Source organism: Marmota marmota, unplaced genomic scaffold, assembly GCF_001458135.2.
Source record: "Marmota marmota marmota unplaced genomic scaffold, marMar, whole genome shotgun sequence".
In the NCBI taxonomy this organism is placed as follows: domain Eukaryota; kingdom Metazoa; phylum Chordata; class Mammalia; order Rodentia; family Sciuridae; genus Marmota; species Marmota marmota.
In genome coordinates this window covers 27,529,376-27,551,879 of record NW_026000174.1, presented here as the reverse complement: position 1 = coordinate 27,551,879, position 22,504 = coordinate 27,529,376, and the positions used below count along the sequence as shown (strand labels likewise).

The window sequence follows — 22,504 nt, the reverse complement described above, 5'->3', positions numbered from 1 at the left end:
TTCCTGCCAGCCAAACAGGGGGTATCCTCTCAAGAATCTAAAGCAGTGGTTCTCAACTTTTCTTCACTCCAAATGCCTGAGGGATAGAACATGTTCCCATCAGTACCACCAACATACTAGTGAATGTGAGTTCTTTGAGGCAAGGGACTCTGACCTGTTCTTTCCTCATTTTTCCCTAGCATAGTGATTGTACATAGTGGGCAATTCCAGTAAATAGTTGTTGAATGAGTGAATTAATTATTCTCAAGTTGAAGAGGGTATTAAATTTTCTTCCCTCATGTCAGCTAGTTAAAGAATTACTAATACAAAGAAGGTGCAACTGGTGTGGCAAGATGGCATAACTGGCTTTTAAGAAACAAATGTTTGATTTCATATAATGTCTCTGGCCCATAAAATCTTTTTACATAACTGGTTTGTCACTATATGCAAGAATATGTCAAAAATAAAATACAGCAAAGAACAGTATTTTAAGATGTTATCATAACAATAAAAATGCTTTATTTTTTTGAACCAGGAGCACTTAACCACTGAGCCACATCCCAGCCCATTTCTTATTTTTTATTTTGAGACAGGGTCTTCCTAAGTTGCTTGGGTCCTTACTATGTTGCCGGGGCTGGCTTTGAACCTGCAATCCTCCTGCCTCAGCCTCCTGAGCCACTGGGATTATAGGTGTGAGCAACTGTGCCTGGCATATGTATTCTTTTATACCAATTTTTTATTGTTACTGCATGAGTAGTATTAATTCTAACAACATTAAAAAACATCATTTATCAGTAACACTGAAGACAATGATTTCATTTTTGAAATCAAGTATTAATTTGTATAACAAACCTTGGCATTGAATTCAGCAAGGAAATCAAAATGCTTTTTAAGATCTGTAGCAAGGATTGCTTCAATGACTAGAAAACGAAAGCGCTTGAATTCCACATGATCAAGATTAAGAAGGAAGTTGTATTCTGGGCGAGAAAGATATAGATTCCAAGCTGATGCAGCATGATGATTTTCCAAAACAGATCTGTCATTGTACAAAACTGCCTAAAAAAGAATAAAGAAAAATAAGGCATTCCAAAGATATGAATCTTTAATAATTCAGAGTTAGGAGCAAGTTGAAAGAATATAATGAGTATATACTTCATAGTAGGCTTTTTACCAGGTATCTTAACCTCTGTGATACAGGTTGTGATAATTTTATAACTTTCTAGACTGACACACAGAGAGGTTAAAAGCACACCTTTACTTCCATCACACATAGTAAGTGAAAGGGTTATCTCCAAATTTCATCTTCTTTGCACATGCCATGCTGCCACCCCAAATACGGAAAGGTAATATTTTGAGGTCTACTTCAATCAGTAAACCTTCTCAGATAAAGCTTCTGATAATAAAGTCACTAGGGATCAAGAGCAGGTTTAGAGATACATTTCTTTTCTTTAGCTAGCATGAAGTCAATGGTGGTGGTAACTGAAAAATAGGTACTTTCCAAAGTAAGAGACCTTCATATCTAAGGACAACATATAGCCTATACTCCCATCCTGATACAGTGCCTCGAAGTAAGACATAAGTATGCAACAGGTAAAAGCACAAATCCTGTGGTGGTTCAAACAGTGTGGAACTACTCACTTTTTTCCATCTCACTCCAGGGGATAACCCTAAATCGCCTCTTCAAGTAGTCTAGGTCTTTGGAAAACAGATTCAAAATTGCTAAAATCTCTTCCACCTCTAAAAATTAGGCAGTTTTTTAAAATTATTAAATAAGCATTGTGATTATTAAAAGAATTTCCATATGAAGTCATGCTTAAGGCCAGGGATGAAAATAAAAACCTGTCTCTGTTTTCATGGAGCTTACTATACAATGAGAAAGAAAGCCAAAAAAAAAAAAAAAGAGAGAGAGAGAATGTAATGTCAGGTGCATATTCTGAGAGTTTAATTTGATAGTTTTTATTTATGGAAGTTAGCTACAGCCTAGATTTAAGCACAGATACATAATATTGTATGATTTCGTTGTTGTTGTTGTTTTGTTTTGTTTGCAATACTGGGATTGAACCTGGGGCCCTATGCATGTAAGGCAAAGTGTTCTAGCTTTAGTCCATATCCCTAGCCCTAGGATATCCCCCAGCCCACATCCTAGCCTGATATTTCTTTTACAATGGTAAGATTTAAACTTTGTAATGGGCCCCATATTAATCTTTTTTTTTTTTTCGAGATGAGGTCTCACTATGTTGTCCAGACTGGCCTTGAACTCATGAACATCCTGCTGCCTAAGCTCCCTCACCTGAAGAATAGCTGGGATTAAAGGCTCATGCCAAAATGCCCAGCTATTCTTCAGGTGAGGGAGCTTAGGCAGCAGGATGTTCATGAGTTCAAGGCCAGTCTGGACAACATAGTGAGACCTCATCTCGAAAAAAANATATATAAAAATATATATATATTTGTAGTTGGACACAATACCTTTATTTTATTTATTTATGTATTTATTTAAATGTGGTGCTAAGGATCAAACCCAGTGTCTTGCACATACTAGGCAAGGGCTCTACCGCTGAACCACAACCCCAGCCACACTTTCATATTAATTTTAATGTAACTTCATAAATCCCAAAGAGAAAGACTAAGTTTCAAAGATTCTCTAAGGGGATGATTTATTTTTAATACTAATTCGACTAGTTCATGATTAAATCTAATAAACACTGATAAACTGTCAGAATAGCTTTGTCTAGTCAGGAAGACTAAATGTTACAGCTTGGATCTGGAATCCCCCAAAGGCTCATGTGTTAAAGGCTTGGTCCCCAATGCAGCAGTGTTCAGAGGTGGGACTTTGGGAAGTGATAGATCATAAGGGCTAACTTCATCAATGTATTAGCCCGTTGATGGATTCATAGCTGAAGGGAAAATTGTGAGGTGACAGCAACTCTAGGAAGTAGGTCCTTGTTAAAGGAAGTGGGTCCTTGGAGGGCTATATGGGTCCTTTGGGGCCCATATCTTGTCCCTAGCTCCTTCCTCTCTCTCTCTTTTAAAACAATTTTTTTTAATATATTTTTTAGTTGTGGGTGGACACAATGCCTTTATATTTATTTATTTATTTCTATGTGGTGCTGAGGATCAAACCCAGTGTCCCACCCACACTAGGCGAGCACTCCACCACTGAGTCACAACCCCAGCCCTTAAATAAAGTATTTTTTAAAAGGGGTGGGGTTGTGGTTCAGTGGTCAAATATCTCTGGGTTCAAACCCTGGTATAAAAATAAATAAAGTGGGCAAATATTAGTAACTAAATTAAATTTATCAGAAAGTTATCTGTGCAAATCATGAGCTATTGATAAAGTCTTATTAAAGAAAGAAAAGCTTATCTACTTACACACATACCATTACAACCACTCACAGATAAATATACTTCCCCTACATCACCCATCACTATAGTGAAGATTCAAGAGAACTGAACAACCAGAACTGTGGAACTGGTCTTTAAAATTTGTGGAAAAGTATATCTTACCTGAGGTGCATTTGTAGCCACTAGAAATGCATTTGTCCTTCCTGGGTGATCATAGTCGTGCATGGCAGCTGCCACATACAAAGCCATCAATTCCAGTGCAGGAATGTTTGAAGACAGGCAGCCGTAACTCTCATCAGGAACAGAGCAGCTCTTTGAAGAAATATAAGCCATTCGCCCAGAATTTATTCTATCATCAGAACCTGAGGAACAATAAGTAGTAAAATAAACCAGCATTAGCACATAACTACTTCACAATTATACCAAGGAGTGGATTTCCAATAGGTAGTAGAATTACTTGCTTGGTGACTTCAAACAGACCCCATGGACTTGATTGATGAGGGCCACAACCAAGTTAAGATGGCGCCTGGCAGTATGCTAGGAGGAGTGGTTTCTGAGCCAATGCCAGTGAGCCATTAAGATGATAAGGATTCCTTAATGACTGACTGCTGTATCTAGTTTATGTTAATTAAGTTAAGCTGTGTGTAATTAGTTGGGTATATGTACCTCTGCAGTCCGGCAGAGAGGGGGTGCCTGCTACCTAGGGTATCCGCTACTTTGAGTTCCCGCTGAGTTCACTCGCAATAAAGTAGTTCCCGCTTCAACCTTCAAGTTGCTTGTCATCTCCCAGTATTTCGCCCAGCCAGACAACGGCACTTGATATACTGTTTCCAAAGTATATGCTAGAGGAACAGTGTTAAGTATAACCCTGAAGTTGTGTACAGTTACAGGCCAGAATAGAACTCTCATGAAAACCTGATGCTCTCTTAATTGAGCTAAAAATTTTTAAACCTCAGATTTTCTAAACATTTATTATTTAAGTTAAATATAATCAGCAGGAAAAAGAAATCATTGGGAATAATATTCGATTAAAAACAGTAAATGGCATAAAAACAGATACATAGTTAGTGGTACAGAATAGGAGACACAAACAAACCCATACAGGTAAGTCATCTTATCCTTGACAAAGTTGCCAAAAATACATACTGGAGAAAAAACAGCCATTTTAATAAAAGGTGTTAGAAAAACTGGTTATTCATATTAAGAGGAATGAGACTGAATACTTATCTCAAAAATCAACTTAAAATGAATCAAAGACATAGGAATTAGACCACAAACTTTGTAACTCCTAGAAATAAATGTAGGGTCAACACTCCAACATATAGGTACAGGCAATAAGTTTCTCAATAGAATCCTAAACCTCAGGAAATAATGCCAAGAGTTAATAAATGGGATGGCAAAAGTTAAAAAGGTTGTGCACCATAAAGGAAACTATTAAGAATGTGAAGAGAGAACTTATAGAATGGAAGATTTTTTGCTAGCTACTCAGAATTCTAACAATCAGGATCAATATCTAGAATATATAAGGAACTAAAAAAAAACACCAAAAAAAAAAAAAAAAAAAAAACCCACACCCAGTTCATAAATGGGCCAAAATGAACTAAACAAACACTTCTCAAAACAAAAAATAAAAATGGCAAAAATATGGAACATTTTCAAAATTATTAGAAATTAGGGAAATGCAAATAAAAACTACACTGAAATTTCATTTAATTTCCAGTCAGAATGACAACCATCAAAAATACAAACAATAACAAATGCTGGAGAAGATGTGGAGAAAAAGGAACACTTTTACATTGTTGGTGGGACTGTAAATTAGCACAACCACTACGGAAATCAGGATGGAGATTCTCAAAGGATTAGGAATGAAACTACCATATGACCAAGGTATATCACTGCTTAGTGTTTATCCCAAAGAAGTAAAGTCATCACACTACAGCAATACATGCACACCCATGTTTATAGCAGCATAATTCACAATAGCCAATTTTGGAACCAGCCTAGGTGTCTGTCAATGAATGAATGGTTACAGAAAATGTGGTATATATACACAATGCCATTTTAGTCAGCCATAAAAAAAGAAGAGAAATATGCTATTTGAAGGAAAGTAGATGGAATTTGAAAGCATTATTTTAAGTGAGATAAACCAAACTCCAGAAAGTCAAGAGTCATATGTTTTCTCAGGTGGAAGCTAGAGAGGAAAAAGGTAAAGAAAGGTGTGTGGAAACTAAAAAAAAAAAAAAAAAAGGTGTGTGGGTGGGGAGAGCTCATGAAAATCAAAGGGAGACTGGTAGAGGAAAGGCAAAAGAGAGAAGGAGGAAGGGAGAGAAACAGAAAATACTGAGGAATGATATTGGTCAAACTATATTGTTATATTTTGTATATGCACAAATATTAATAACATCCCACCATTATATACTATTATAATGCATCAATAAAAATATGGAAAAAATAATAGAAATTTAGGATTTTAATATATTACCAAAGTTAGCTTCTCAACATAAATGCTTTTCAGATCTCATCCAGAAAGATTACATTTAATTTTGAATACTCACTATAACTCTTCTTCCCTTTCTTTTTTCTCCTGTGAGATTCCTTATAACATAATGGAGTGAAACATTATCTACACTGTGTTCTTGGTTCTTAATACCTTGATATTTGTTCTTTTTGTTTTGTTTTGTTTTTTGGTGGTTTCATCGAGATGGCCATGCTATTATTTTTGCTTAATAATTTTGAGAAATTAGAAGAAGAAAAACAGAAACTATATTTAAAGTAGGCAGCAGTATAGGAGATAACAAAATTTCCTTAGTTATGTTTATCAGTGGAACCTAGAAGTAATGCTCTGGCTTGTCAAAGTTCAAAATAATTTTTTAAGTTTAAGTTAGTTTTCTTTTTTAAAATAATAACCTAATGAAATAAAAATACCTATAATTATGAATCAGAGGCTTAATATTATTAAGATGGCAGTACTTTCCAAAATGTCTCACAGGTTCAATAAAATATAAATCAAAATACCAGCTGGGATTTTTGTAAAAATTTACAAGCTTAATCTAAAATTAATATAGAAATGGAAGAGACCCAGAATCCCCAAAACAATCTTGAAAAGGTATAAAGTTGAAGGATTCACACTTCCCAGTTTCAAAGCTTACTATAAAGTTCCAGTAATGAAGACATGTGGTACTGGCACGAAGATAAACAAGTAGGACAACTGAATGGAATTGAGAGACCAGAAATAAATTCTTACATGTATGGTCAACTATGTTCAACATCTATGACCAACAACTATGGTCAAACCAGATGCCGCTGTTTTCAACAAGGATACCAAAATCTTATTGGGAGCCAACTGTGTGCTGCCAGACACTTTTGTACATGTTATCTCATTTAATACTCATGACATCTCATAGGGTAGAAATTCTGATGTGATAACATTTCAAAGTCCATTGTGTTTAGCATATATAAAGAACTCTTTTCAACAAATGCAACAGAAAAAATACTAATATGCTAAATAATTTTGGAACTCTTCATTACACCATACCCTCAACTAGCTACAAATGCATTATAGACGTAAATGTAAAAGTAACATTTGTAAAACTCTTCAAAGAAAAAGAGGAAATCTTCATAATCCTGACTCAAAGATTATGACACAAAAGCATGAACAAGAAAAGAAAAAAATAGATAAACTTATAAAAATTAAAACATCTTAGGCTTTAAACACATGCTATCAAGAAAATGAAGAGGAGAGAAATCAGCAGGATGGAATAAAAGTGTGTAGGTATTGTATGTGATTGAAGTTAAGCTGTCAGCAACTCAGACTGATCTGTTATAACTAAAATGTAAGCCTCATGGTAACCACCAAGTAAAAAATAACAGAAAGGGGGGGAGGGGAGAGAGAAAGGAAGGAAGAAAAGGAAGGAAGGAAGGAAGAAATCAAAGCATACCACACAGAAAGGAAGAGAAAAATGAAGAAACAAACATACAAAACAACTAGAAAACAAACAATAAAACAGTTAAAGCAGTAAGTCTCTACCTACCAGTAATGACCTTGAATGTAAATTACTTAAATTCTCTAATCAAAATAGAGTAGCTGAATAAGTTCAAAGAAATAAAAGAAAACAAGACCCAAGTATATACTGCCTACAGAGACGAATTTCACCTTTATGGACACACATTGAATCAAAGTGAAAAGATGGAAAAAGATACTCTAGACTATCGTGGCCTCGGGAGCAGCAGTTAAAAGTTGAAAATGTTCACTGGATCACTTTCAAATATTTCAAGTTAGGCTGCTGCTGAGCAAATTTCCAAAACATTCATATATTGAAATAAGATTTTAAAGAGAAAGTCCTTGAGACCGGGAAGGTGTCAAATCAGAGAAACATACAATGTCTTAGCAGTTTCCTGAGAGTGAATCCAAAAAGCAGTTCTACAAAGGCAAACTGAGGTAGGAAAACTGGAAAAACACTAGCAGGCAACACAGAAAGGTAGCAACAACCTGAAAACCAAAAATAACAGTTTTTAGAATAGAATTAATAAAAGCAAGAGATGGAGGCAGCATCCAGCGAACAGTGATTCAGAGGGAGGGGAGAAGCTCCCCTCCAATGAGAAGACAGAATTTCTTCCACCAAGTTTACAAAACCAGATGCTGCTGTCCAGTGAAGTCACAATAAGAGCAGAAAATAAGTTCATAAATAGCAATCTGTACTTGCATGGGAGAAATCCCTGACATGCTCCAATAGAGACAATAAAAGAGGATAAGCCATGAGAACTTAAAAAGAGTCTTTGTTAGGACTTCCTGTGTAGGAAATCAGAAATTCCTGCAGTTGGCCTTCATTTTTCATATCTCACTCTATTTTTCTCCCCTTAATTTTTCTTTTTTGACTGGTTCTTGGTATAATTGTTTTTTGAATATCCAAAACCATTCAGCCACTTGGGCTCTACTATTCACTGAGTTGGTGAGTGCCCTGAGTAAGTTTGAATATAGAAGAAACTGCAACTCAGACTGTGGGAAACAGGACAACTATGGCACCAGCCAGCTTTTTTTCATCCTGCAGAAGAAAAGTGAAGGACATGTTTATTTGAAACTGGCAATGTGAACTCTGAAATAAGAAGCATGGCTAACACAGGGGTGAAGAGGGACTGATCAGTATCTGTTGGGAAGCAGTGACCCCTGCATCATCTCCTCCAAGCCCAGATAGTGCTGGGGAATTGGCTGAAACATCCCATACACTTCCCCAGAGGACAGGGACTGAGGCTCTTAGAGGTACAATAGAGTGTGTCAGGCAAGCAGAGGGATGGAAATCAGCATAGAGACTCCCTAACAACTTCAACCAGTTTGGGTCAGAGCTGAAAACAAACAAACTCCAGGATATCTGCATCACACAAGCTTCCTCTTAGGAGATTCTAAAAATGAAATCAGAAAGAAAGTCTTCTATTTCAAAAGATTCACAAAGGAGGAAAGAAAACATAGCAAATTTATATAGGACAGATATAGTATCAATTGCTTAATAACCAAATACTAGTGTCTCCCCACATACTGTGTTTTGTCAAAATTATATATAAGGTTACATAATTCATCAATTAATTAGATCCCATCTCAATACCTCTTTTTCTTCCATCTCCATTCCCTTTCCCTCTCCTTCATCACTTACATTTATTTCATTTTAACTTCTGTCTCTCCTCCCTTCCTTCCCTTTTTTCCTCTTTGTGTATTTATTTTTTCCAATTTTTTTATCCATTTTCCAGTGCAATTTGGTAAAATATCATTAACAATCTTCTCAGACTGTTTTAAATCAATTCTCAACTACATTCCTTTTTGGTGAATAAAATTGTAGAGATTAGTAATAATAACTTCTATAGCATATGATGATATATGACTTGTTCTTAAATTGCCACAGTTACTGGTGGTTACTCTCTCCTTTAAAAAGAGGTGCTGATTATTGAAATTAAGACTGTGATTACACCAATCAGATGGGGGTGAATCTAAGATATATTCACAGTCCAGGGATTATTATTAAGAGATAACTACTCACTAAAGGACCCACACATAGTAGAAGCCCAGGAATCTATCATAACAGATGTGCAAAAACAGTACTTTGGATAACCTGAGGGAACAAGCCAACAAGATGCCTCCAAAAATCTATAAGCACACAATAACTGAATCCACAGATATTGAAATCACAAAGCATACAAAAAGCTGATGATTAAAATGACTAATGAACTAAGAGATCTATGGAATTAACTAAAACAAAAAATACAGGAAGGGAAAGAGCATTTTAATAGAATTATTCTAGTATCTTTAAGAACCAAATAGAAATCCTGGAAATGAAAGACTCAGTGAATCAGATAAAAACTTCAGTCAAGAGCTGGGGTTGTGGCTCAGTGGTAAAGTGCTTGCCAAGAATGTGTGAGGCACTGGGTTTGATCATCAGCACCACATAAAAATAAATAAATAAAATAAAGGTATAAAAAAACCAAAACTTCAGTCAAATGTCTTACCAATAGAATAGAAGACATAGAAGATAGAATTTTAGGCATTGATAAGGAATATGAACTTGAAAACAAAACTGAAGAAAATAAAAATAAGGAACCATAGAGAGAATATTCATGAAATCTGAGATAACATTAAAAGACCAAATGTAAGAATCACTGGAGTAGAAAAAGGATCTGAGATACAAGTTGAGGGCATGGATAACCATGTCAGTGACACAATTTCAGAAAAATTTCCAAACCTTGGGAATAAGATGGATTTCAGATACAGAAAGCATTCAGAGCTTCAAAGACACCGAATGAAAAAGGACCTTTCCATACACACTGTAATTGAAATGTCTAACAAACAGAACAAGGATAGAATTTTGAAAGCCTTAAAATAAAAATGTAAGTTCACATTTAGAAGAGAGCCAATGAGAATTATTTCTGATTTCTCAGCAGAAACTCTAAAAGCCAGGAGCCTGAAAGATAATATTTGCAGCTATCCTTCAGAATTGAATAAGAAGTAAAAATCTTCGAAGATAAATATAAACACAGAACTCATAACTATAAAGCTAGCACTGCAGAAAATACTTAAGAAATACTACACACAAAATAAATTAAAAACAAATCACCAAGTTCTCAAATGGATGAATCTCATCAGAAGAGTAGTTAGGCAATTGAGAATTAGCACAAAATTAAACATTAGAAATAAATTAGGAGCTGGGGTTACAGCTCAGCAGTAAAGTGCTTGCCTTGCACTTGTGAGGCACTGGGTTTGATCCTCAACATCACATAAAAATAAATACAATAAATAAAGATATTGTGTCCATCTTTTAAAAAATCTTTGAAAACATTAGAAATAAATTAAAATGGCAGAAAATAATAAACATCTCTATAATAACACTGAATGTTAACACTTTCAACTCTTCAATTAAAAGACACAAACTGGCAGAATAAATTAAAAGTAAGATCCAACTATATATTGTTTGCAAGAGACTCATCTTACATGCAAATACAGCTACAGATTGAAAGTGAAAGGACGGAAAAAGACATTCCATGCAAATGAAAACCAAAAGCAAGCAGGAGTAGCTACTAATATAGCCACCAAATCAGACTTTAAGCCAAAATTAATCACAAGAGACAAAAGAAAATTCATACTGGGAACAATCCAATAAAAGATATAATAATAGTAAATATTTATGCCCCAAACCTCCATGCATCTAATTACATAAAACATCACTACTCAACATAAAGATTCAGATCCCAATACAATAATTAGTGGATGATTTCAACACATCTTTTACCAATAGATAATCTTCCAGATATAAAATCATTGAAGATTCTTCAAACCTAAAAAATATTGTAAATCAAATGGATCTAAAAGACATCTATAGAATATTTCATCCAGCAACAGCTGAATTCTCCTTTTCAGTTGCTCATAGAACCTGTTCCAAAACAGAACACGTTAGGGCACAAAGTAATTCTTAGCAAATACAAAAAAAGTTTATGCAATCCCTTGTATCTTATCAGATCATAATGAAATGAAATTAGAAATCAACAGCAAGAAAAAACAGGGAATTACACAAACACCTGGAGATTGAAAAACACACTTTAAAAATATATTTTTAGTTGTAGATGGACACAATACATTTATTTACTTATTTTTATGTGGTTCTGAGGATCAAACCCAGTGCCTCACTTGTGTGAGGCAAGCGCTCTACCACTGAGCCATGACCTCAGCCCGAAAAACACACTTTTGGACAATAAATGAAACATAAACAAACTAAGTCAAGACACTAAATAATTCCTACAGTCAAACGAGAATAGAAAAAATAAACATACCAGAATCTCTGGGACAGTATGAAGACAGTTCTTAGAGGAATGTTTATAGCCAAGAGTACCTACACTAAAACAAAACAAAACAGAAAGAGCCCAACTAATCAACATAATTGATGCATGTGAAGGTCACAGAAAATAAAGAACAAACCAATTCAAAAATCAGTAAAAGGAAAGAAATAATTAAGAGCCAAAATTAATGAAACAGAATAAAAATGTAAAGGTCAATGAGACAAAGAAATGGTTCTTTGAAAAGATAAAAAAGATTAATAAATGGCCAAACTAACCAAAAGAAGGAAATGTGATATAAATTACTAAAATTAAGAGATAAAAGAGAATATCACCACTGACACTTCTGAAGTTCAGATATTAAGGAAAAACAAATACATTCACCAGGATAGTCATATCAAAAAGGTAGTTAATAACAAGAAATGACAAGGATGTAAAGAAATTTGAACCTTCATACATTGCTGGTGGAAACAAAAAGTTCAGTCACTTTGAAAAAGTTTGAGAGCTCCTCAAAATGTTAACCATAAACACTGTTAAACCTTATGACCCAGCAATTCCACAATGAGGTATATGCACAAGAGAAATAAAAATATGTCCATACAAAAACTTATACATGGACTGGAGTTGTGGTTCAGTGGTGGAGTGCTTGCCTAGCATGTGAGAAGCACTGGGGTCAATCTTCAGCACCACATAAAAATAAATAAATAAAATAAAGGTATTTTTTTAAAAAGTATAAAAGTAAAAAAAAAACTCATACATGAATTTTCATGACACTGTTATTCATAACAGCCCCAAAGTGGAAAGAAGCCTAATAGAAATGGGAATAAAATAGTGCTTAGTATATGAAATAATATATAAAAGCAACAGAAAACACACATAGCAATTATAAACTACGTCTCTGAGACTGGTCATATAGCTATATATTTTAATTTCTCTACCCATTTCATATTCCCTTTGTCCTCAACCAGCATCTATGTTGATCAGGATTGTCTGACTGGTGGTCTGCACTATTATTGATCTTTATAATACTATATTACTATAGTTTTCTATTATCTTTTCTACTGGAGCATCGCGATCAGAGAATCATGTGGATTCCTGATACATAATTTTCCATGTATAGTAGGAACCCTTTTTCTTCTTTATTAATCAGGGTAACACAGGATCACGAGAGCTCATGCACAATTCTCTTCTTTGTCTATTGATTCAAAGGCATGAAGAACACAAATTGGTCAGATGTCTATTTAATTTTCCACTCAGAGTAACCCTGTTTTCTGGGTCGCTTGTTGGAAGCATTTCTCCATTAAGAACTAAGTTTTCTATGCCAATTTTTTGCAAGCAAAAATTATATAAGTGAATTATTTGAGGAAACAGAGAAGTCTCTCTCTATTTCCATTCCTTGGTTCAGTTTTGTACACTCTGGGTATATATTGGTTGCTGGCTCAGAGAACAAACTACTCTATTGGATAGCATGCTAGCTCCACAAAATGTTTGCATCTAACAGATGCTCCATCTGAGTCTCTAATGCCATTCCATCTTTCTCTTAGTCCAGCTGTGGAGTAATAAGATTCATGGAAAAATCAATAAATTCTGTGGGCATAAATTGGTATTGTGTTCATAAGGCCACTGAATGAGAACTGGAATGATGGTGAAAGAGATTGATATTTACGAAAAGAAGACATCATTCTGTCCATCTGATTATTGAAAGATTCCTCTACAATGAGTGGCCTTTAGTAATTATCACCTTTCTCCAGAGAAACAGAACCAACAGGGTGTGTGTGTGTGTGTGTGTGTTTGGGTGCATGCGCGTGTGCGCATTTAGAGATTGATCTTAAGGTAACTGGTTGAGACAACTAAGGTGACTGGCAAGTGTCCAAAATCTGCAGGGTAAGCTGGCAGGGTGAAAACCTAAGGAAGAGCTGGTTTTGTTGTTCAAGTCTGAAGTCTATCTTCATGCAGAATGGCTTTTTGCTCAGGGGAGGTCAGTCTACGTTCTATTAACACCTTTAACTAACTGACTGGATTGAGGACCACCCACATTACCTGCTTTATCTCAAAGTCTGCCAACTTAAAAGTTAATCTCATCCAAAAAATACCCTCAAGCAAATATCCATATTATATCTGTATTAATGTTTGACCAGACTGCTAGGCACCACTGCCCAGCAAGTTGAAACACAAACTTTATCACCAAATGGGAAAAAAATATTCACCAGGGGCTGGAGTTGTAGTTCAATGGTAGAGCACTTGCCTCACACATGTGAGGCACGGGGTTCAATTCTCAGTACCACATACAAATGAACAAAATAAACTGTGTTCAACTATAACTAAAAAATATTTAAAAGAAAAATAAAAAAGAAATATCCACAATTCTGTACCTGCTTGTGGGGAGCCACACTGAATGACCACACCTTCCAGTCCTGATGCCTCAGGCTTTGATCAACCACTGTATTTCTTGTGGCCTGGTCAGAGACCCCCTCGGATAGCAAGGAGGTCTTCTTTGTGGGTGTTGAGTTATACTCATCTATTCCCTGACCCTTCTGCCCTTATATGGATAGAACCTGAAGCTTGTGTAAAGTTAAATCGTGTCTTTGTTTTATTTTGTGTCCCTGAAAATTCACACGAGCGATCTTAGTTCAGCTGCCAATGCCGGTTGGGGGCAGCAACTGCTCTAAGAGGTCTAGACACAAACCTCTTGTTAGGAGTTCCCATTACCAATTTTCTAATCTTTTCAAGTTCCTTAACACCCAAGGAAGCTCACTGGCCATGAATCAGCATAGACCCTTTCATGTGACCGTTTTCCTTTCCAGGCTAAGTGAACAAGAAGATTCTCTGCTTGATGTTCTGCTCACTGGTAAGAATTTGTGGGTAAGCCCATAAAGCTATAGCTATGCAGTTTCAGAAGCTATAGCTATAGCTATGCACTTAGAGATATAAAGGGAAGAACCATATGTAAACCAGGTCTTTTGGACTTTCTTCAGTCAAATGGCCATAGGGAAATCCCCATGAAGCCATAATTATGGATTAAGGAAGGAATGTCAATGTATTAGGAACAGGTATTTATGGGAGTTTGAGTTCACGCTCTGTGATTTTGGGAGCAGCTCAGTGTTGTATATAACACTCCCCTTTCATGACTGAGAGCTACTTCACATGCCAACTTCATATATTAGAGGGTCAGAGGGCACCAGTTATGGGTGGCCCTCTGGTAATCTAGTGTCGATGGCCAAGTATTCAAAATCTACCACAGTATAATAATCATCTAGCAACTTTTACAGATAAGAGAATAATTTCTAAGGAAGATGATTTGGCTTTGTCTCAAAACCTATGAATTTACACTGATTCTCTTATAATGGTCTCCCAGAGGCTCCACAGAGGATGCCTATCTGCAAAAGGCAATTTGAACAACACTGGATCTGTTGGAAATCATAAGGAAAAAATGACAAGAGAAATTTGTACAATTACTTGAAACTGCTTCATATTCTTCTCATACTCTGGATAGCACATAAAATCCATAGCCTTATAATTAATGGATTGGAGAAATAGCATTAAGATATTAGTATTCAGGGCCCTCTAGGTAGGGGATTTAAAATATATTAATTGTTACTCAATTTGGAGGAGATATTTCAACATAATTTAGATCACTGGACCCCTAGTAAACTTCACCAAGAAAGATATCTGAATTTTTGTGCACTCTCATCTATCATCCTTTGATGCTCTTATTATAAAGGCATTTAGAATATTCATTACTTCTTGCTCAACAGAGTTACTCATCATTATCTTATTAATGTAGTGAATCACCTTGATAACATACCATACAAGACTAGATAGAATAGAGAATGAAAAATTTGACTTAGTCCAGAACTAACACAATGGAAGTATACTATGACACCTGCCTCAAGCAAATGTTTTCTTGTGGATTTTGTTAAAAGGTGTGGAGAAAGAAAAATATTCTCCAGAACAATAGCTGTGTGCCATATCACAAGTTAGGTTGATTTACTAAAAAATAGAAATCACATCTGGAACAGTTCTGGCAAATGGACTCACGACCTGATTAAGCTTAGAACAATGTATCATCACTTTTCAGAATCTATTTTTCTTGCATAAAATCCATATAACCAAGCTGAAAAGCAATGTAATGGAAATAGCCATTCCTGCATGTATTATTTGATAGTGGCATTAATTTCCAGAATTCACTGAGGAATATTTTATTGCTGGTTCACTGTTTTGCTAGAATTAGACAGTTCCAGGAGATTTCATTTGACCCTTTCTACAATGATTGCCTTATCTCTAAAGATCAAGGAATCAGAAAAGGGATTCTACCAGTTGCTGAATATGTTTATTTAAAATATACATTCAGAAAATGGGTGTGGTTCATGGAACTACCACTGTTAGATGTACCCAGGTCAAAAGTCCTTTTATTACCTAAATTCCATAAGCCCTTAACCCTGACTGGTGGATCACATGGCATTTTCCTCCTGAGGAGTGTTATAATGTATTTCTCAATATCTTGATAAATGGGGTTACTTTGGATGTACACAGTTAGGGATGTACCAAGGCTGAATATGATCAACCCATTTCAATACCTTATCACATTCTCTGCATTCCTTTCTCTATAGTCCACTAGGAAGTTCTACAACTCAAATTCCTTGATACCCATATTTAAGACAACTAATCACACAAACTTGTAGGGTCACTGCTAGTTGCTCAAGCTAATACACAGAATCAGAATTTCTCATAAATATACTCACAAAAAAATAAATACCCACCAAGAAAATTTCAACAAGATCCACCATTACCTTCCTTTTTCCCTGCTCTAACATCCTTAAATTCATCCACAAATATTCCTCAGGTTTCTGCTAATATAAAATAGTAAGTTATTCTAGCGTTAAGACTTGGTACTTAATCTTCTAAGATATTCCAGAATTTGGGTTTAATTGTATGTCTAAAAGAACTGAAAGGCAGTAGGGTTTGGATTTAGAGATGAATTAGCATTTCCCTATGAGTGAAAAATCTCAGGTGAAGTCACAACAAGGATCCTCAGGCAATCAACAGAAAGAGAGACCAGCAGGAAGGACTAGCAGGATTTGGGGTTTTGAGGCAAATCAGATTTCTTAAAATCTATCTAAATAATTCTATTTCAAATCCCAGAGTTCTGTCTTTCCTAATCAATAATCTAATTCCATGCAAAGAGGCCCAGTGAGATCATAAACTCATTTTGCATTATATTTCAGGGAACTTTAAGATCAGAAATTAAGTTTTGGGGTTGGGGTTGTGGCTCAGTGGTAGAACACTTGCCTAGTTCATGTGAGGCACTGGGTTCAATCCTCAGCACCACATAAAAATGAATAAATAAAATAAAGGTATTGTGTCCATCTTCAACCAAAAAAAAACATTTAAAAAAAAAAGAAATTAAGTTTTTTGTTTTCAGAAGTTATGATTCTACTACTATAAAAAATATTCTTTTGGGCTAGGCAGAGAAGCTATTTGGTATTCTAACCTTTCATGAAAGCCTTAAATTTATCATTTCTTTTCTATGAATTCCTCAAAGACATCAGAAAAAGCCAGCACATCCCATAGTCCCGTTGTCTTTGTTTCCACCATAATTTTCCAACACAATAGCTGTTTGGTCTCCGAAAGCCTTGTCTTCAACAGATGTTTGGCTCTATAGCCCTGTGCATGAGAATTCATACCACTACTAGCAAGAACTCAGAAGGAAGTGAGGAGCATGGGAGATAAAACATGTATAGCATGTTTTCAGATTTAGAGAATACCTCAACCATCTAGCATACTATCAGAAATATGGCCATTCAGCTTGAGGATATAGTTCAGCCTGGTAGAGGGCTTCCATATTGAACACAAGGCCCTAGATGTGATCCCTAGCACTTTATGAATTGTTTAAAAGAAAAGAAATAGGGCCATTAGGGGACAGTGCTAGTGATTCTCAAAAGGAAATATGCTACTGGAAACTAGAGGAAAAAGAATCCTTGTTATGTATGTATAGTTGCAGAAAGTTTAACTGAATTATGTGTCATAGTTATATGAACAAAAACTTGCAAGTGATAAACTTAGACATTTTGCTGAGGAAAGTTCTAGACAAAATATTGAGGGCTTGGCCTGGTTACTTTACTATTTATAGCAAAATGTGAGAGGAAAGAGAAAGATAGAGGGAGAACTCCTAAGCAAAGGGAAACCAGCCTGTCCAAATTGCAAGATATTAAAATTAGGAGATTCAGTGTCAGGAAAGTATGCTTTGAATAGAAAACCAGGGTTGCAGCTGGTTCACTTCTTGATAGTTCCTTGTAAGGTTCAAAAGGTCAAGCAAGAGAGAAATTTGAAGATGTTATGCAGCTATCCTAGGAAGAAAGAGCCACAAGGCAAGGAATGCATGTGGCGCACCAAAACTGAAGAAATCAAGGAAATGGATCTTCCCCTAGAAAAACCTGGATTTTAGCTCAATCAGGACAATTTCAGACTTATCTGGAACTATAAGAAATCTATGGTGTTTTAAGTCACTAAATGTGTGCTAACTTGACATAGCAGCAACAGAAAACTAATAAAGATCTTGGTAACTAAAAGTGAGGTGTCATGTAACAAATGTGGAAGTAGATCCCATCACTGGCAGGCACCTACTGGAGCTCAGGCTCAGCCCAGCATCACCTCTGCCCACTGGCAGACACCCAATGGAGTCAGGCTTGGCCCAGACCCTCCTTGCTGACCTGCGTGGGAGTTCTAGCCCAGGGCAGGCCCAAGTCTATCCTGTCACCAGCACACACCCATGGGAGCTCAGGCTCAGCCCAAGACCATCTCTGCTCAGAACCATCTCTGCCCACTGGCAGAGTCCCACCAGAGCTCAGGCTGGGAATAGAGCCGCCTTGCTGACCTGCACCGGAGCCAGGGCCCAGGGTAAACTTGGGTCCAATCTGCACCACCACCACCTGGGAGCCCGGGTCTAACCCATTAACATCTTGAGACACTGCAGCCATCCATATAGCTTTCCCCATGCAGTAGCCCCTACCCTAGGACAACAGACAGGGCTTAGAAGCAGCTTCATTTTGGAGCAGGCATCCCAAAGACAATGTAAGGCCCAACCTTTCAGCCCCATCTCTGAAAGACATTGTATCCATCTTTGGGCACCTCCACTGCTATCTCAAGTTACCTCCTACTATTGGTGCCACTACCTATAGTTGTAGTAGTATCCATCGTAGGACACTGGCAGGGTCTGGAAGCCTAACACCAAGGAGATACAGTTAATCTGCACAGATATTATGAGATTATAGGGTAGAAACTGTAATACCTCAGATCCACATTGCAAGTAAGGTAATCATATAGACAACATGAAAAAACATGGAAGGAAAGTGCCCCAAACAAACCAGGATACTACAATAACAGAACCCATGGACGGTGAAGGTGATGAAAGGTCAGAGAAGTAGTTCACAAAGTTCATAATTAAAATGATCTGTGAATTAAAGAATGGCCTAAATGAGCAAATACAGGCAAAAACTGATCACTCCAACAAAGTGATAAGAGAGCAAATACAGGTAACCATTGATGACACCAATAAACAGATAAGGGAACAAATAAAGAAATCCATTGATCACATCAACAAAGAGATAAAGGAGCAAACACAGGTAGCAAAAGATTACTTCAAGAAAGAGAGATTCTGAAAAAAAAATCAGAAATCCTTGAAATGAAGGAAACAATAAATCAAATAAAAAACTCAATAGAAAGCATCAGTAACAGACTAGATCACTTGGAAGATAGAACGACAGATAATGAAGACAAAGTATACAATCTGGAAAATAAAGTTGATCACAGTGAAGATGGTAAGGAACCATGAGCAAAACATCCAAGAATTATGGGATAGTATCAAAAGACCAAATCTAAGAGTTATTGGGATAGAGGAAGACACTGAGTTTCAAAATAGAGGAATGCATAATCTCTTCAATAAGATAATGTCAGAAAATTTCCTAAACATGAAGAATAAATAGGAAAATCAAATACAAGAGGCTTACAGGACACCAAATGTACAAAATTAAAACAGATCTACACCAAGGCATATTATAATGAAAATGCCTAGCATACAGAATAAGGATAGAATCTTAAATGCTGCAAGAGAGAGGAGTCAGATCACATATAGGGGGAAACCAATTCGTATCTCAGCAGATTTTTCAACCCAGACCCTCAAAGCCAAGAGATTCTGGAACAGCATATACCAACCTCTGAAAGAAAATGGATGCCAACCAAGAATCTTATACCCTTAGAGCAAAATTAAGCTTTAGATTTGATGATGAAATAAAAGTCTTCCATAATAAACAAAAGTTGAAAGAATTTACAACTAGAAAGCCTGCATTACAGAACATCCTCAGGAAACTGTTCCATGAAGAGGAATTGAAAACAACAATGAAAATCAGCAAAGGGAGGCATTACCCTAAAGAGAAAACTAATCAAAGGAGAAACCAAGTCAAGTAAAATACCAAAAATAAACAAAAATGGGAATACAAATGGGAATACAAATCATGTCTCAATAATAACCCTGAATGTTAATGGCCTAAACTCCCCAATCAAAAGATATAGAGTGGCAGATTGGATTTAAAAAAAAAAAAGACTCAACAATATGCTGCCTCCAAGAGACTCATCTCATAGGAAGAAATCCACAGACTGAAGGTGAAAGGTTGGGAAAAGTCATACCACTCACATGGACTGTGGAAGCAAGCAGGGTTTTCCATCCTCATATCAAACAAAGTAGACTTTAAGCCAAAGTTAATCAAAAGGGATAAAGACAGATATTTCATACTGCTAAAGGGAACCATACACCAACAAGACATAACAATAATAAATTTATATGCCCCAAACAATGGAGTGTCTACATTCATCAAACAAACTCTTCTCAAGTTCAAGAGACAAATAAACCACAACACAATTATTCTGGGTGACTAAAACACAACTCTTTCACCACTGGATAAACCTTCCAAATAAAAGCTGAACAAAATAATATAAAACTCAATAATACAATCAATGATTTAGACTTAACTGACATATATAGAATATTCCATTCTTCAACAAGCGAATACACTTTCTTTTCAGCAGCACATGGATCCTTCTCTAAAATAGACTATATATTATGCCACAAAGCAACTCTTAGCAAATATAAAAAGGTAGAGATACTACCCTGCATTTTATCAGATCATAATGAAATGAAATTAGAAATCAATGATAATATAAAAAATAAAAGCTAATCCAACACATGGAGACTAAATAATATGCTACTGAGTGAACAATGGGTTGCAAGACATCAAGGAGGAGATTAAAAAATTCTTAGAGGTAAATGAGAACACAGAGACAACGTATCAAAATCTCTGGGACACTATGGAGGCAGTACTAAGAGGAAAGTTCATTACATGGAGTTCATTCCTTAAAAGAAAAAAAAAAAAGTCAACAAATAAATGACTTAAACATTACATCTCAGAGCCCTAGAAAAAGAAGAACAAATCAACACCTAAAGCAGGAGAAGACAGGAAATAATTAAAATCAGAGCTGAAATCAATGAAATTGAAACAAAAGAAACAATTGAAAAAATTGACAGAGCAAAAATTGGTTCTTTGAAAAAATAAATAAAATTGACAGACCTTTAGCCATGCTAACAAAGGAGAGAGAAAACTCAAATCACTAACATACATGATGAAAAAGGAAATATCACAACAGACAATACAGAAATACAGAAGATAATTAGAAATTATTCTTAAAACTAGTACTCCAATAAAATAGAAAATATTGAAGACACTGACAAAATTCTAGAGTCATATGATTAGCCCAAGTTGAATCAGGATGGTATACACAATTTAAACAGATCAATTTCAAGTGATAAATAGAAGATGCCATCAGAAGCCTACCAACCAAGAAAAGCCCAGGACCAGATGAATACACAGCTGAGTTCTACAAGACCTTTAAAGAACAACTAATACCAATACTCTTCAATTTATTTCAGGAAATAGAAAAGGAGGGATCCTTTCCAAACTCGTTCTATGATGTCAATATCACCCTGATTCCAAAACCAGGCAAAGACACATCAAAAAAGAAAAATTTAGACCAACATCTCTAATGAATATAGATGCGAAAATTCTCAATAAAATTCTGGCAAATCTAATTACAAAAACATATCAAAAAGATAGTGCACCACAATCAAGTGGGATTCATCCCAGGGATGCAAAGTTGGTTCAACACAAAGAAAGAAAACTTCAGGCCAATAATCTATCAAACATAGAAGCAAAATTTCTCAATAAAATTCTGGAAAATTAAAAACAAAAATATATCAAAATGATAGTACACCACTATGAAGTGGGGTTTATCCCAGGGATGCAAGGCTGGTTCAACATATGGAAATCAATAAATGTAATTCATCACATCAATAGACTTAAAGATAAGAACCATATGATCATCTCAATAGATGTAGAAAAAGCAATCGACAAAATACAGCTCCCCTTCATATTCAAAACACTAGAAAAATTAGGGATAACAGGAACATATCTCGATATCGTAAAAGCTATCGATGCCAAGCCCCTGACCAACATCATTCTAAATGGAGGAAAATTGAAAGCACTCCCTCTAAAAACTAAAACCCTCTAAAAACTAGAACAAGACAGGGATGCCCTCCTTCACCACTTCTATTTAACATAGTTCTTGAAACACTGGCCAGAGCAATTAGACAGATGAAAGAAATTAAAGGGATACAGATAGGAAAAGAAGAACTCAAATTGGCACTATTTGCTGATGAAAGGATTTTATTCCTAGAAGACCCAAAAAGCTCCACCAGAAAACTTCTAGAACTAGTAAATGAATTCAGCAAAGTAGCAGGATAAAAAGCAACACGCATAAAATCAAA

The 22,504-nt window shown here is 35.8% G+C and overlaps 1 protein-coding gene across 1 annotated transcript in view; it reads right to left on the bottom strand.

The window, feature by feature from the left end:
• The window catches only part of Pde3b (phosphodiesterase 3B), a 165,147-nt gene that overhangs the window by 8,659 nt on the left and 133,984 nt on the right, over positions 1 to 22,504 (bottom strand). Inside the window, exons 13-14 of the mRNA XM_048788202.1 lie at positions 3,484 to 3,683; positions 832 to 1,035 (exon numbers count right to left, since the gene is read on the bottom strand). Of these exons, the coding sequence (XP_048644159.1) occupies positions 832 to 1,035; positions 3,484 to 3,683 (404 nt within the window). The remainder of the gene's footprint in view (positions 1 to 831; positions 1,036 to 3,483; positions 3,684 to 22,504) is intronic.